At 44.3% G+C, this 17952-nt stretch overlaps 1 protein-coding gene across 2 annotated transcripts in view; it reads right to left on the bottom strand.

Moving 5' to 3' along the window:
* LOC118399826 (rho GTPase-activating protein 40) overlaps positions 1-17401 on the bottom strand; it is a 49682-nt gene extending 32281 nt beyond the window's left edge. The window contains exons 1-3 of one of the 2 annotated variants that reach the window (XM_052473211.1): positions 17269-17401; positions 755-996; positions 86-360 (exon numbers count right to left, since the gene is read on the bottom strand). In XM_052473211.1, the coding sequence (XP_052329171.1) occupies positions 86-360; positions 755-977 (498 nt within the window). In that variant the 5' untranslated portion in view covers positions 978-996; positions 17269-17401. Of the gene's footprint in view, positions 1-85; positions 361-754; positions 997-6445; positions 6657-17268 lie in introns of those variants that run through there. The other variant, XM_052473210.1, reaches the window with a different exon arrangement.
* Between the last annotated feature and the right edge of the window lie 551 nt (positions 17402-17952).

Raw genomic sequence — 17952 nt, 5'->3', positions numbered from 1 at the left:
CCCCCCCAAAAAAAAAAATGTGTCACATAGTCTCACAGCCTCCAGGCTGTACCATATCAGTGTGAAAGTAAGTCGTCAGTCTGACCTGAGCGATGGAGGAGGGTGATGAGCTAAAGACGTCCCTGACGTCGCGCGGCGGGGGTTTGCTCCTCTTCCTCAGGGACAGGGTGTAGGAATCAAGCCTCCTCTGGACGGCTGCTGCCTGCGTACGGGTCAGAGTTGACAGAAGGATGGCCTGGTCAACATCCTGGTCTTCCCTGTCCTGTTCCCGGTCTCTGTCTCTGTCTGGTCTCTGCTGCTGCTGTCTTATCAGAGTGGACAGACCTGCATCCTGGAGCCACTGCTCCTCTTGCTCTCCCTCTGAAACACATAACAGCTTCATGACAGAGACTATACATACGGCATGCTTCTGTACGCGTGTGTGCTTGCCTGTTTGCATCTGTGTGTGCATACGTGCTTGCATGCATGCTCATGTGACTGTCCATATTATACTACAACTTGCAGCTCCATGCATAACACATGTACCGTCTGAGGAATGAATAAACTGTATTTTTTAGAGGGAGTACATTGCAGTATTGCACATAATATTGTCGCTCCATGTATAGCAGACACACATGGTTCAGCAGAACACAACTCGCTACAAAAACAACAGGCAACCAAATAACAACCGATTGTCATTGTTTACATCATAACAATAGGCCTATGGAGGTAATTCATTGACTGACTGACACTAGTCCTGTGTCTCTGTGCTTACCTTCAGAGTGTCTGGAGTCTCGACTGGCGCTGTCAGTGTCAAGGTCAATGTAACCGCTATCTTGGCTGCGTATGGTCTCCACCTCACTCCAGAAGGAGTCCAGGCACAGTTTGTCAGGGTGCTGTTGTTGTGGTTCCTGGTGGGACGCTGTGCATTTGTCCTGTGTGTGTTCAGCTGCAGCTTGGTCCTGGTAGCTTGGCCTGGCCCAAGGCTTACCGTTCATCTCGGAGGGACTGGGGCTCCTGACAACCAGATAGACGGGAACAAACAATAACATATCAGAAGATAAACAGAGAAAGGAGAATAAAATGTGAGAGAGAGACAGGGAGGATACAGATTCCAGAGAGATGGAGAGATAAAAAAAAAATTGGAGGAGGGATGCATGGAGGGAGGGAAGGAAGTAGAAGAGGGAGCGTGGACTGGACACAAAGACTCAGATTTCCATTGTTCTCAAGAATAGTCCCGAAGGCGTGATACTGTGTGGGACCCCTAGATGTCGCTGTGGCGCTCTTTCCAACCAAGCTTTTCTCTCATTTAGATCAATTCATCCACTGATTGTGATGGCATAATGTGTATCAATATGAATTCCAGATACAGATTAAAGCCTAGACAATAAAATATATTAGTCTTACCCCCCCTGTAAATATTTTTGGGGCCTCTTGGACCCAGCCCCTGACTCACACAATTGACCAGTCAAAAATATTATGCTGTTTTTATCTTATTTATTAAATCAGTTACCCACTCAAGGCACCCCCCTCAGTTACCCACTTGTTCCCCCTACCTCCTCTCTACAGCATCAGGAGCAGGCCGTCTACATTCATTGAGAGAGCGCTCCTGAATATTCCTGTGATTGGCAGTTGCAGTAAATAATCGGACATACCTACTCATTCCAGGGTTTTTATTTATTTATTTATACTCTTTTTTTACCTTTTAGAATAATAGTGAAATAACACATATGGAATCATGCAATAACCAAACAAAGTGTTATAAAAAACATTTTGATTTGTTTATTTAAAAATCTGCAAAGTAGCCACCCTTTTGCATTGATGACAATCACCCATTTTCAACGATTATTATTATTATTATTTTCTTGCTGCCTCTTGGGTCCCTCCGGGCCTGTTCCAAGGGGTTTCAGCCCCGGTAAGCCCCTGCATTAACCTGGCCCCGTATACAGGGGAGGATTGACTGGTGTTGCCAGTTTCTGTGACCCTTTAAAAAGCTTCTTAGAATCATTTTGAAATAAACAGATAATCCCTTGATATCCAAGAACAGGCTCACCGTTCTTACAACAGGATATTTCACAAGTTGTCCCAAAGAAAGACCCAAAACCGTCCCAAAACGAATGGATAAAAAAATACAAATTTTCATTTTGTGGACAATTTCTGATTCCATCATTCTTCTGCTTCTTTTTTTGCATCCTACACTATTTCTCTGGCATACAATAGAAAGGTTAAGTTCCTCAAATCACAACAGAGAACAAATCATTTTAATTTAAAAAGTGTATCTGGTATTTTCCCTCACAACTTTGTAAGCCTGACTATTAATGCTCAGATACCCTTCCACACAAAATCATATGAACAGAATCAGGCCTGCTCTTACCACAGAACATCTGCAGTACACACACAGCCCATTCCCTCACCATCTGTGCTGTCCTAAAATAGGCTGAACCTGCCACAACCTGTGGAACGTGCACAGCATATGATGCCCCACAGAACTAAGTCCTACAGTCAAAATAGGCTAACATCATCAGCAACAAACACATTCTGCTTCCACAGTCAGTCAGCCAACCATAAGCAAACTACTGTTGATTAATTGAAACCCGTATTGATAGTGAGACAGTACTGTGCCATGGAATGGGTATATAGTATGCAAAAGTGCCCCATTACTCAAGAATTGACATCATGATTTACTCAAAGTCTGAGTAAAGCCTGTGATCTCAAGCTAAGATTCTACCCTAACTGAGCAGGCAGCAGCTCCAGAAACATACATACCTGTTGGTAACTTGGGAGCTTGATTTGGATCGCAAACTACTGAGGGGGCTGCAGGTCAGTCGGAGCCTGAGTCTGTTTAGCGGCGTGTGAGGTAGAAACTGCCTGGAAGAGTTGGACATAGGAGCAAGCTTGCTCACTACTTCCTTTCTGCCTCCCATGTCCTCCCACTCAACAAATGTCTCCAACAGCAGAATCAACTGGCTTTTACCAGTCTTCGAATAGGATAGCAATCCATCTTCAGTTTCCGCTAGGAATCAAAAATTGGTCAGTGCTCCAGGGCTTTTGCTGGCCAAGTGCATGTAGAGTTAGAGGTATGTGGGGTGACTGAAAGAGGAATGTGTGAGCGATGGTGGCTACGCCTCCACGCCACATCAGTCATCAACACCTAGCTAGCTGTCCCCTCCCTCTGGACACACCCTAACCCTGTAGTCCTGGCTCCTATACTGCCACACATCCAGAGCCAAAGTGGATTAGCAACACCCCCGCCCACAAAGCACACACACACACAACTTTCACAGAAACACACATTGCAGCTCCCTCCAGTTGAAGTCCAAAACAAACCGTCATCACAATCAACTCTAACTAAGACAATGTCAGTGCACCAAAACTGATAGGTTATTGATAACAGAAACATTGACATTTCACAAGATAATTAGGCCCAAGGTGGGAAATGCTGGTATATTTTGGCATTGGCTCGTATAATATATATTCTTACCTGGTTCCCCAGAGCATTTGAGAGCATTAAAAGCATACGCGCGTGTGTGTGTGCATGTGTGCGTGAGAGAGAGAGAGTGTCAGCTCTGGAAGAGAAACCTCAATGCTCGAGTGGTGAAAGCAGGATGGGGTACCTTGTTTTCTGTGATTTATCTTCATTCCTTATTTATTTTCTGAAAAACATTTGGCTGCAACTGTTGGACCAAAAGTGAATTCCCCACCCTGATTAGACCTACCAAGATCAGACACTAGTAGCCCTTGGGGCGGCAGCGTAGCCTAGTGGTTAGAGCGTTGGACTAATAACCGGAAGGTTGCGAGTTCAAACCCCGAGCTGACAAGGTACACATCTGTCGTTCTGCCCCTGAACAGGCAGTTAACCCACTGTTCCCAGGCTGTCATTGAAAATAAGAATGTGTTCTTAACTGACTTGCCTGGTTAAATAAAGGTAAAATAAAATAAAAAACTGCCACTAAATTGGTACATAAAAATCAAATCATTCCTTTTTACCATCCACATTCACACAGACCATAAATTGGTTTGCTGTAGCAGATATGGCAAACTGCTAAGACTAAAATGTAAATGTCATGTAAATGTCATGTAATTGCGTATTCACAAAACTCAATCCAATAAATCAACATGAGGAAGATAGCTGTATTGACATCGTCATTCCCTGAAGGTCCCTGGTTATTAATAGTCTCCATACCTGTGTACGGTGACATAGTTGAGAAAGCCAGGTGAACAGGCCTGCCAGCATTATCTGCTAATGAACCTCATCCTCCCTATCTCATCTACCCTCTTTCACTCTCTCTCCCTCTTTCACTTTCTCCCCTCCCGACAACACTATTTTTTCAGGAGGTGATGTCAACAGCTACATCAGGTGAAAGGGGGGGGGGGGGTCGTGTTGTTTTGAGACTATCAAAAACAGACTAGCTTGATATCAAAATTCTCCTCATTGTATGTCAAATGTAAGCTTGACATTATCTTCAATATTGATATCAGATAAATGCTTACAGCAGTGTAAGCAGTTTAGGCTGATAATGTTTACATTTTGATTCAACATTTAATGAACCTTACAGCCTATTGTATGGAAGCAGGAAAGTGGTGACACAAGTAGCATATTACATATGCTTTCATAATCAGGTCACCCATTAGAGTAGTTTCTTGAAAGGTATGAAAATGGCTATTATTAGGCTTTGTTTTTTGTTGTTGTCAGAAAACCAGTCTTGAAGCATTTGAAAATAAATACAATCAGCTCAGAGCAGAACTACCCGTAGGAAGTCCCGCACAATGTTTACAACCACAGGAATATTCCCATGAGATTTCAGTGAACCTGGTAAGTGAAAGAGATCGGTAGCGAGCTTGCTACCTCTATGCTAATGTTAGTTAGGTATAGAGCTACCGCATTTAGCTCACGTCTTCCATCTAAATAACACAGATAAAACTAACCAAATGTAAACATGTCTGCCAGCTGTTGGTAGCTAACTGCTGATGTTGTCATAGATAACACAAGCCTATGGGAAAGAGTCATTTTCAAGGTGTTTGTGGGGACTGCCTGTTGCGGTAATTCGGTTGCTCTGTGGCTCTGGGGGAGTTTGCTGTATGGCCTGCGAGTGGAGGCTAAACTGAAATGCGATGCTTTGGCTATGGATCTGATCGACCAATCCCTGATCGGCTTTCTTTGGAGGGGTTTGATTGTGAATTTTGATCCATGGGAAAGTTTATTTTTGGATCTTCTTGTTGAAGAGGCAGCAGATAACGTTAGCTTGCTAGAGCTAGCTATCCTCTTCCTCCATTTCTGAATGAATTTGTGGCTATTTCTTGCAATACACTGTAAGTGAGATAGATTGTGTTTGTGTACTGCCACATGTCGATAGCATCGCTAAGTTTGTCACCGGTATGGACTAGTAACTATCCTTAACCTAGCCAGTTAGACAGTGATAGCCGCAAGCTAAAACCGGGGAGAGAGTGGAGAGAATTAACTTTCTATAAAGGCTGTAATTGTAGCAATATGTTGTGAATATTGTAGAACAATCCATACAAAAACACAAACAAATCTATATAAAAAAAGTGAAGTGTCATTTACAGTTTACCATGTACATAAGGCTACAGGCAATATATTCCTATACTGTGTGAGTCATAGAAAAGGACGGTTCTGCGTTCGGGGCTTTCCGGCAGTCTTCATGGTTTTTATATGTGCAGAAAATAAATTGTTCCATCGTAAACTAACAAATAATTGTTCAAGTTAGAACCCATGTGAATTTGTTAATGTATAGCACCAACTACATACATATCTGATAAGGTCCATGATCTGCAACATGGACTTTAAGCCTAGTTAATACTGTCACAACCCAGAGTAACCCAATGGCTACCAAGTCAAGTAATGAAGTAATCTACTCGGTCGTCTCATCACTGACAGACTAGAGACTACTAGGCCACATTCTTAATCCTAACAGCTGAATTCCTTTGGAATCCTCTTATGTACTAGAGAATTCAACAGTTAAGTCATGCAGACCTAGCCTGGTTGGAGTTTCTATTCAGCTATAACATTCCACTCCTGTCATCTCCCAAATGTCCAAAAAAATAAAAATAACGGTACCCAGACGAATGCAGACCTGGGATAGAGACTTTCTTTCAAAGGGTGATCACCACAGTACGTGGGAAGGAAGAAGAAAGGAAAGAAAGGCTCAGTGAAGAAAGTGATCTGGTTAGTGCTCTGATCGGTTGTAAATTGACGACATAGCTCATTATCAATCAATTAGTACTCAGAACTGTTTGTCTATACCCAGCACACAATGTATTGTGCTTCCGAGTAAAAATAAGAGCATTGGTAGAAGTAATCCATTAATTCAGAATGACAACACTATCTCTGTCAATTACATGTCCAGTAAGGAGTGAAGAGAGTTAATTTACATAATCCAGCTGCACAGTCCCATAAACCCAGAGTTGAGTTGAGGTTAGGGCCTATAAGGGCCAAGTATAAGCCTACCTGGCCTTGGGTCTGGGTGGTCCATTAGTTTTTTCTGAGCCTTGCTGCCTGGCCCGGGAGCCACTTCTCCACAATGGCATCCTGCCTATCTCCCTTTCTACCCCAGGCAGGCTGTGATTGTTGCTGCTAACGCTGCCTGCTGCAGCGTAGTAGTATAGGAAACAGCAGCTGCCCCCCGGCCTTCCCCACTCGCTCCACTCTGCAAGCTGCTTCCTTGTAATCGCCTCAGGCCGTAAACACATTACAGTCAGCAAGGAAGTTAGGACAGGGACCGTTTCATTGGTCTCACTGTGTTAGTGGGACGTCACACTGTCCGTCGCATCCTGAGACAGGAAAGGAGAAGGCCGAGCTGATGGTTACTGGGATAGGGGGGCTGCGGGTTGTGGGCAGCATGCCTAGCTGAGTCTTAACCAATGCAGCCTGGTCTCAGAGCAAAACATATTGTATTTGACAAAAATCCATGCCAATCCATTTCGTATGATAGACGTAACATAGTAAATGTAAATCCCGGGACACTCAAATTAGTATGATAAATTGTGTTTGGTATGGACAGTAGGTTACTTTTATGGCAGGGGGTTAAATCAGGGTCACGCAGAGTGTTTCTTGGGTCTTAAACAAATATACTTTGAAACAAAAGTACACCCCACACACATGATTATGGGCTTTAAAAAAAAGACACCTGTACCATGTCAGATATAGAGTAGAAATGTATTCAATGTTTTTGCATCCAAATATTACACTTTGTATACATCACAGAACACTGAAATATAACAAAACCTGTCTGACATAAAAACACAGGATATACAGCGCATTCGGAAAGTATTCAGACCCCTTGACTTTTTCCACGTTGTTATGTTACGGCCTTTTAAAATGATAAACTTGGATGAGCTAACACAACGTGCCATTGGAACACAGGAGTGATGGTTGCTGATAACGGGCCTCTGTACGTCTATGTAGATATTCCATTAAATATCAGCCGTTTCCAGCTACAATATTCATTTACAACATTAACAATGTCTTCACTATATTTCTGATCAATTTCATCATCAATTTTGAACGGTAGTGTGTGTATGTATGTATGTAGCATAGCGTATTTACAGTTTTATTCACGTTTTCAAGAACTGGTGACAAATAATGCACTCCGATTATTGCATAGATTGTATTGGACACCTATGATGTGTGTAAAATGCTTTTTTAGTTTGTACTGATTATAATGAGCTAATGCTAAGTTATTTGCCTGCTATGTGTGGCGTTATACGCATTCTGGGTGTCACGTAAACGTGAGGTGAAGGAATTATGGTTCACTTATCTTTCGGGGTAAACTTACGGAAGTGAATGAAGGGAAGTGAATGATCGTAAATATGACTACTTGTGTTTTGACAATCTTTCCTCAGTTAGAGCTAGGACAAATGTAGCCTACATTTTCCGGTTTGGAGGATTGTTTTATGCTGTAGCTACTTCTGTGAATGTCTGAATATTGCATCCAAAAATAAACTGATCACATTCTGGACATAACTTTGTAAGGACTGTGTTTTTTGCTAAATGTTTCTGTGAAAAAACAAGTGTGGCCAGCTCAAATGCTGATTGTTGCGTCAATCGAAACTGGAAGTTCTAAATAAGCAGTCTAATCACACTGGTTTGAGTGTACACTGCAGGGACCACTGAAGAATGATCATAGCCATTTGTTGGTATGTGTGAAAATGAATGATGGAGGCCACTGTGTTCTTGGCGACCTTCAAAGCCATAGACATTTTTTTGGTACCCTTCCTCAGATCTGTGCCTCGACACAATCCTGTCTCATAGCTCAAAGGACAGCTCTGAGGCCATGAGAGGGCTCTTTGGAGGAAAGGAGGATGGTTAGTTGGGGTGTATGGGTGGGCGTATAACTTTAGCATTTTAGATAATTAGCAACTTTTTTAGCTACTTTGCAACTACTTAGCATGCTAGCTAACCCTTCCCTTAACCTTGTAACCTAACTCCTAACCCTAACCCCTACCCTAACATAGCATATCATACTAAAGCAGTCAAACATAATATATCATACTGAATGGGTCAAATGCGATCTATATGTACCACGGCCGCTATTACATTGGTAGGCCAATGTAATGTATCCTAACGTAGTTATTTAAATAACTAATTGACCGATGTCGGTTCAACTATTTGAATTCCATTTCATTCTGTTTTTTTCTGTTTCTCTAGAGATAAATCAGATCAAGCTGTGCGATGTAAACTCAGCAAAAAAAGAAACATCCCTTTTTCAGGACCCTGTCTTTCAAAGATAATCCAACACTGTTTCCCATGCTTGTTCAATGAACCATAAACAATTAATGAACATGTGGAACGGTCATTAAGACACTAACAGCTTACAGACGGTAGGCAATTAAGGTCACGGTTATGAAAACTTAGGACACTTTCTACTGAATCTGAAAAACACAAAAAGAAAGATGCCCAGGGTCTCTGCTTATCTGCGTGAACGTGCCTTAGGCATGCTGCAAGGAGGCATGAGGACTGCAGATGTGGCCAGGGAAATAAATTGCCATGTCTGTATTGTGAGATGCCTAAGACAGCACTACAGGGAGACAGTGCACGTGTAACAACACCTGCACAGGATCGGTACATCCGAACATCTCACCTGCGGGACAGGTACAGGATGGCAACAACTACTGCCCGAGTTACACCAGGAACGCACAATCCCTCCACCAGTGCTCAGACTGTCTGCAATAGGCTGAGAGAGGCTGGACTGAGGGCTTGTATGCCTGTTGTAAGGCAGGTCTTCACCAGACATTACCGGCAACAGTGTTGCCTATGGGCACAAACCCACCGTCATTGGACCAGACAGGACTGACAAAAGTGCTCTTCATTGACGAGACGCGGTTTTGTCTCGTGATGGTCGGATTCGCGTTTATCGTTGAAGGAATGAGCGTTACACCAAGGCCTGTACTCTTGGAGAGGGATCGATTCGGGGTGGAGGGTGGTCAGGGTCTGCGGCGGTGTGCCACAGCATCATCGGACTGAGCTTGTTGTCATTGCAGGCAATCACAACACTGTGCATAACCAGGAAGACATCCTCCTCCCTCATGTGGTACCCTCCTGCAAGCTCATCCTGGCATGAGGAGGCATGATTTCCTGTGCGTGATTTCCTGCAAGACAGGAATGTCAGTGTTCTGCCATGGCCAGCGAAGAGTCCAGATCTCAATCCCATTGGGCACGTCTGGGACCTGTTGGATAGGAGCGTGAGGGCTAGGGCCATTCCCCCAGAAATGTCCGGGAACTTGCAGGTGCCTTGGTGGAAGAGTGGGGTAACATCTCACAGCAAGAACTGGCAAATCTGGTGCAGTCCATGAGGAGATGCACTGCAGTACTTCATGCAGCTGGTGGCCACACCAGATACTGACTGTTATTTTGACCCTCCACTTTTGTTCAGGGACACATTCTATTTCTGTTAGTCACATGTCTGTGGAACTTGTTCAGTTTGTGTCTCATTTGTTGAATCTGATGCCGATACAAATATTTACACATGTTAAGTTTGCTGAAAATAAACGCAGTTGACAGTGAGAGGACGTTTCTTTTTTTGCTGAGTTTAGTAGGGAGTTGTAGTTTCCAACAGGCCAATATTCTAACCACATGCTTCGTTTGAAAATGATGTCCGAGTTTTGCAGCGAGCCCCTGGCTATCCGTAAATAAATTTAAAAAAAGAAAATGGTGCCGTCTGGTTTGCTTTAATATAAGGAATTTGAAATAATTTCCTTTTGATAGTTAAGTATATTTTAGCAATTACAGTTGTGGCCAAAAGTTTTGAGAATGACACAAAAGTTCATTTTAAGTCTGCTGCCTCAGTTTGTATTATTGCAATTTGCATATACTCCAGAATGTTATGAAGAGTGATCAGATGAATTGCAATTAATTGAAAAGTCCCTCTTTGCCTTGCAAATGAACTGACCCCCCAAAAAAAAACATTTCCACTGCATTTCAGCCCTGCCACAAAAGGACCAGCTGACATCATGCCAGTGGTTCTCTTTTGAAAAAAGAAACATTTTTATTTAACCAGGCAAGTCAGTTAAGAACAAATTCTTATTTTCAATGAAGGCCTAGGAACAGTTGGTTAACTGTCTGTTCAGGGGCAGAACGCTAGATTTGTACCTTGTCAGCTCAAGGGTTTGAACTTGCAACCTTCCGGTTACTAGTCCAACGCTTTAACTACAACCCTACCGCCCCGTGCAGCATTCTCTTTTGGAATGCTTTTTTCTAAGAGTGTAGGTAAACGCCCATGGGCAACTGGCCCAGCAACCTCATGCCTCCTGGATCCTAAACGGTCACTTGTCCATCAACAGTGCATTCATAAAGGATTCAGACCTCTTCAAATTTTCCACATTGTGTTACGTTACAGCTTTTTTCTAAAATTGATTCAATTGTTTTTTCCCTCATCAATGTACACACACACACAATACCCCATAATGATAAAGCAAAAACAGGTTTTTATAAATGTTTGTAAATGTATAAAAAAAATCAAAAACAGAAATACCTTATTTACATAATTATTCAGACCCTTTGCTATGAGACTCGAAATTGAACTCAGGTGCATCCTGTTTCCATTGATCATCATTGAAATGTTTCTACAACTTGATTGGAGTCCACCTGTGGTAAATTCAATTGACTGGACATGATTTGGAAAGGCACACAGCTGTCTATATAAGATCCCACAGTTAACAGTGCATGTCAGACCAAAACCAAGCCATGAGGTCGAAGGAATTGTCCGTTGAGGTCGAGACAGGATTGTGTTGAGGCACAGATCTGAGGAAGGGTAACATAAATGTCTCCAGCATTGAAGGTCCCCAAGAACACAGTGGCCTCCATCATTCTTAAGTTAGGATCCACCAAGACTCTTCCTAGAGCTGGCCGCCCAGCCAAACTGCGCAATCGGGGTAGAAGGGCCTTGGTCAGGGAGGTGACCAAGAACCCAATAGTCCCTCTGACAGAGCTCCAGAGTTCCTCTGTTGAGATGAAAGAATCTTCCAGAAGGACAGCCATCTCTGCAGCACTCCACCAATCAGGCCTTTATGGTAGAGTGGCCAGATGGAAGCCACTCCTCAGTAAAAGGCACATGACAGCCCACTTGAAGTTTGCCAAAAGGCACCTAAAGGACCATGAGAAACAAGATTCTCTGGCCCGATGAAAACTGGGCTCCTGAGTGGCACAGCGGTCTAAGGCACTGCATCTCAGTGCAAGAGGCGTCACTACAGTCCCGGGTTCGATTCCAGGCTGTATCACATCCGGCCGTGATTGGGAGTCCCATAGGGTGGCGCATAATTGACCCAGCATCATCTAGGTTTGACTGGGAGACTAGTCAGGATCGAGGGAACGATTAACAGAGCAAAGTACAGAAAAATCCTTCTGAGTGCTCAGAACCTCAGACTGAGGCAAAGGTTCACTTTCCAACTGGACAACGACCCTAAGCAAACAGCCAAGACAACACAGGAGTGGCTTCAAGACAAATCTCTGAATGCCCTTGAGGGGCCCAGCCAGAGCCCAGACATGATCCTGATCGAACATCTCTGGAGAGACCTGAAAATAGCTCTGCAGCGACACTCCCTATCCAAACGGACAGAGCTTGAGAGGAACTGCAGAGAAGAATGGGATAAACTACCCTAATACATGTGTTCCAAGCTTGTTGCGTCATACCCAAGAAGACTCAAAGATGTAATCGCTGCCAAAAGTGCTTCAACAAAGTACTGAGTAAAGTGTCTGAATATTTATATAAATGTGATATTTCAGTTATATTTTTTAAAATATATTTGCAAAAATGTATACAAACCTGTTTTTGCTTTGTCATTAGGGGGTATTGTGTGTAGATTGATGAGGGCGGGGGGGACGATTCAATACATTTTAGAATAAGGCTGTAATGTAACAAAATGTGGAAAAGTCAAGGGGCCTGAATAATTTCCGAATGCATTGTATAACCAGCTCAGATCACCACCGATTATGAGGACACCCTGAGGCTTTCACCTCCTGGCCAATGCCTCCATACCTCCCTCCTTTCACGCCATATTTCTCTTCTTTCTCCTCCATCCCATCATCTCACTCCTTTCCCTCCTATTGTCTCCCTGCAAGGCCTACACCAAGCCCTTTCTCTCCTGGGAATCCTCCTTAGCCTTAAAGTAGATTTACACCAAATAACCGACTCGGGGCTGATTACATAGTTCTGAGCAGTCTTCCCTAGGCGAATCTGAATATATCACCGCCCCTACCTGGTATCACACCTCGTGTGCATTCACAATTGTTTATCTTATTGGTCTAAATTGCTAGTCAGGTGATGTGGGGAAAATTCTAAGATGTCAGGTGTGGTGCTTTTGTCCCAACTTGTTTAAAGCAACAGACAGTTAGCTAGTGTCACACCCTGACCATAGTTTGCTTTGTATGTTTCTATGTTTGGTTGGTCAGGGTGTGATCTGAGTGGGCATTCTATGTTGTGTGTCTAGTTTGTCTGTTTCTGTGTTTGGCCTGATATGGTTCTCAATCAGAGGCAGGTGTTAGTCATTGTCTCCGATTGGGAACCATATTTAGGTAGCCTGTTTGGTGTTGGGTTTTGTGGGTGATTGTTCCTGTCTTTGTGTTTGTTGCACCAGATAGGGCTGTTTCGTTTTTCCACGTGTTCTTATTTTGTATTATACATTGTTCAAGTTATCATCTTTATTAAAGATGTTTATAAATAACCACGCTGCGTTTTGGTCCGCCTCTCCTTCCCAGGAAGAAGCCCGTAACAGAATCACCCACCACAACAGGACCAAGCAGCGTTGCCGGAGTCTCCCACCTCTCCAGCGTTGCCGGAGTCTCCCACCTCTCCAGCGTTGCCGGAGTCTCCCACCTCTCCAGCGTTGCCGGAGTCTCCCACCTCTCCAGCGTTGCCGGAGTCTCCCACCTCTCCAGCGTTGCCGGAGTCTCCCACCTCTCCAGCGTTGCCGGAGTCTCCCACCTCTCCAGCGTTGCCCACCTCTCCAGCGTTGCCAGAGCTTTCCTCCTCTCCAGCGCTGCCGGAGTCTCCAGTCTGCCCAGCGCCACCTGAGCTGCCCGTCTGCAAGGAGCCGCCAGTGCCGCCAGTCTGCAAGGAGCCGCCAGTGCCGCCAGTCTGCAAGGAGCCGCCAGTGCCGCCAGTCTGCAAGGAGCCGCCAGTGCCGCCAGTCTGCAAGGAGCCGCCAGTGCCGCCAGTCTGCAAGGAGCCGCCAGTGCCGCCAGTCTGCAAGGAGCCGCCAGTGCCGCCAGTCTGCAAGGAGCCGCCAGTGCCGCCAGTCTGCAAGGAGCCGCCAGTCTTCAAGGAGCCGCCAGTGCCGCCAGTCTTCAAGGAGCCGCCAGTGCCGCCAGTCTTCAAGGAGCCGCCAGTGCCGCCAGTCTGCAAGGAGCCGCCAGATCCGCCAGTCTGCCAGGATCCGCCAGTGCCGCCAGTCTGCCAGGATCCACCAGTCTGCCAGCATCCGCCAGTCTGCCAGGATCCGCCAGTCTGCCAGGATCCGCCAGTGCCGCCAGTCAGCCAGGAGCCGCCAGTCAGCCAGGATCCGCCAGAGCCGCCAGTCAGCAGGGGGGGTGTACTACCATAGTTTGCTTTGTATGTTTCTATGTTTTGGTTGGTCAGGGTGTGATCTTAGTGGGCATTCTATGTTGTGTGTCTAGTTTGTCTGTTTCTGTGTTTGGCCTAATATGGTTTTCAATAAGAGGCAGGTGTTAGTAATAGTCTCTGATTGGGAACCATATTTAGGTAGCCTGTTTGGTGTTGAGTTTTGTGGGTGATTGTTCCTGTCTTTGTGTTTGTTGCACCAGATAGGGCTGTTTCGTTTTTCCACGTTTTCTTATTTTGTATTATACATTGTTCAAGTTATCATCTTTATTAAAGATGTTTATAAATAACCACGCTGCGTTTTGGTCTGCCTCTCTTTCCCAGGAAGAAGCCCGTAACAGCTAGGGTAAGCCATGGAAGAGCAGAACATGATGAGTGCCTTGTGTTGCTTGGTGACCTGACCCTGGTGACGCTGGCATGTGACAGTGATCTGAGCGAGGGAGACAGATCTGGTTGAGCTTTGCACCCTGCTCATCTGATCTTCTCTTGGCCCCCTGGCTTTGTAAGACCTCACACCCCACCTCACCTCTAAGGGTCAGTAACAGGCCAGGGCTAGTGAGGAGAGAGATGTGTTTGTCTCTCTCTGAAAGGATTTAAAAGCAGCAGTGTATTCGTCCAGGCCCTGATGGTGATGAGTAGATGATGCTAATCTGTAGAAGCCATGACACTCAGCCGAGGAGGCACCACATGGCACACTCTGGCTCAGTGGTAAACACTTGACCTTTTCACACTACCAGGTGGCTGGAACCGTGCTGGAAAGCTGACAATCTGAAAATAAAATATCTGGGCTGACATCAAACACTTTGGTTCGGCACCAATGTTCCCTGGTGACATTGAGCCGCCTGCCTGCCTGCCTGCACAAGACAGAGAGATTCCTGTGTATTCTTTAAAACATATCCAACACATTTAGGGCCATAATATTACATCATAACTGGTACAGTAAACTAAATTCCAGAATAGGCCAAACGTAACATTCATCTCCCACAGGTGAAAAAGGAATGGCCTTTATGAGTTTATTTTGGTTTCAAACTGTCCTTTTGGCCCTTACTCACATGTGACACAATGCCAGACGATGCCTAACATGCCTATCAGATAATGCCTATCAGATAATTGCTCAGCATCGGACAGATCCATAGCGTCAACCAACTACGTGTCATATCCTGTGTGTAGTGTATTATCCAGTTCACCTGACTGATCAGAAGTCCGTCTGGGAAAATGCCACTTTTTCCATTTCCCAGCTGTATATCTGTATCTGTAAATGCTGTCCCCCTCAAAAATCGGAATCAGTATTGGACCCCCAAAAAAAAAAAAAAAATACCGGTCGTGCTCTACTCATTTCCTGGTTGTAAATGCTTTAACTGGTTCACCTATGGTGATCAGTTTCCTTGCGTCCTAGACCTGTAGCTTCAACCCCACATCTTTCGTTTCCTGGGTGTAGTGTATTAATTAGTGTGTTCACTTGAGATGATCCGATCCTCTCCCAATCCCTGTCCTGACATTAATACAATATATAACCAACCACACATGTCTGACGTACACATTCTGCAGCAAAGCATCACACACAGTAACACTGTCCCATTGTAAACACCTGCTGTCTATGCCATGCCGTTCCTCCCAACCCAACCACTCTCCCTCCCTGTTGGTCAGATAATCTGACTGGAGTTTACGACAACGAGCAATGAAAGCCCTTCTTGTAAACTATCCCTCCCTTCCCCGCCCTTCACGCCATATGGAGCCAAGTGGATTACACCGCACCACTGTCACTACCCATAGCCTACCTGTAATTAGAGGTATAGTAGACCCACTGCCCTGCATTACAATGGTCTTCATCACTCACACACAATGTGGAATTTATTCAGTGCAGGTGGAGCATGTGATATTTTCTTCAGGGATCATAGAGGAAGCCTTACATCATAGGCACCCCCATAACAAATCAGGTCTCCCCTAAAATAATTGAAATATCAATGTAGGTTGATTAAAAAAGTTTGACCATCCCCAGTAGATGTTGGGCACCCCCAAGTGTGTAACTTGAATTGTGAGAGTGACAACATAATGTAGCCTATGGGATTGTAGCCTACTATAATTCAGATCATGATCCCCAGGTGTGCAAGAGATCCTGAAAGGCCAGAAGGGCCTGAGGTTGATCCGATCAGGGTTTGAGGTAGCTGACCTCTTCAATCCAATCAGAGAGAACGAGAGAGAGAGGAGTGAGAAAGTGTCGCCAGGGAATCTTCTGTCCACTGAGCAGATGACTGGATCAACAACACTAGAAACATTAAAAACTATCACAGGAATTGGGATATCTCTATCTCCTTTTGAGATAGCTTCATTAAAATATCAAGTTTGGGTGCGGCAAAACAGTGAGTGGACATCCCTTTTAATCTATGTGTTACGTATGCATACGTTATTTGATCCAGCTCCCGTTTTAAACGTGTGTAAAAAAATAAAAATAAACTCCATGAAGTCTACATGTGTCCACGTGGCCCATTATGAAACGAGAGATGAGATGATGCTGGTGACCTATATATTTAGAACTCTTCATTTTCCTTCATGAATTGCTTGTTTCCTGTTAAATAGGATTAAAAACCGAGCCCCCCCCGGCTACCCTTACAATAGGCATATAGGATATAACAAAGGCTGATTCAACAGATTCACCAGAAGATACCGACCCTACCGCTACACTTGTTTACACTGAGCTGCACTGGGGTCTGAACACAGTCACGGTTACATCAAGACACCGTGGGGCTGGTGCGTGACATGGGTCGGGAAACATACCTCATTGCAGGGATGCGATCTGCCACTGTACTCCACATTTGACCCTTATCCACACTGATACATCGAGAAGATTGAAATAGTGCCAGTTTTCCCGGAAAACTGCCTTTTCGTCCTCATGCTAGCTAGCAGTAGACACAGCAGTGCTTATGGAAAATGGCAGTGTAACAGTCAAACACGTTTGCTGCAGTGTGTAGCAGCCTATGCTACAGGCACTTGAGCATGATGCGCCCATAGCAACAGGTCTCAACACCCTAGCAACCTGCAACCCTTTGCACGACAAGACACAGGATTACAGAAACACAACTGCAAAATGCACATTTGAACTCTAAAATGAATGCACGTCGCTTAAAAACATGCTGTGAAATTATGAAGTGATAAACTATTGGAATGAAGTGGAATTAAGACATAGGCTAATAAATAGGCTAGTCTGTATCATTCTTACCTTTTTAAAGAAACATTCAAACCTCCTGTGTGAAGCTCCGACTCGGTCTCTGGTTAATATGGGTAGTGTATGTCGGTAATGGCGAAGTGACAGGATCTGACAGCAATGAAATGATGCTGTAGAACGTAACAGATGGTATGGGGCTGCTGCCATGCACGTTATCCTAGTCAACCTTGCTTGCGATGTCATCACTACAGTTACAGTATGGGTGAAAAACAACCCCCCCCCCCCTTCCAATGTGTTGTAGCGTTGAGGATTGCTGGAGGATTGCCTCTCTGTGCATTTCTTCAGCTATGGTTGTGCATTCCATGGAAATGACTTGAAAAAAAAATCAGAATCATGAAATACTCAAGAGTGGTGCAGCCTATCAGGTCTAAGATAATTTCATATCTCAACTCAAAGTAAAGAAATATGACATCGATTCATTTTAAACATATTCATATATTAAAAGGCTATAGAATAACTATTTGATTTTGAAATATTGATTACAATACTATGTAATTGTTGTTGTGAGGGTAGCGTACTACTACCATAGTATATAATAAAATAATACAATGTCATTTTTTATATATCATAAACACACTTTTATTAATTCAAAAGTACCATTATCTGAAGGTCATATACAACACAAAACAGATGTGCTATATGAGCCTACAGTAACTCTGAACACCGTACAGTTGGCCT

This window comes from Oncorhynchus keta, chromosome 21 (genome assembly GCF_023373465.1).
Source record: "Oncorhynchus keta strain PuntledgeMale-10-30-2019 chromosome 21, Oket_V2, whole genome shotgun sequence".
NCBI lineage: Eukaryota > Metazoa > Chordata > Actinopteri > Salmoniformes > Salmonidae > Oncorhynchus > Oncorhynchus keta.
The sequence above is the reverse complement of the archived record's forward strand: the minus strand, read 5'-3'. Positions and strand labels throughout refer to the sequence as shown.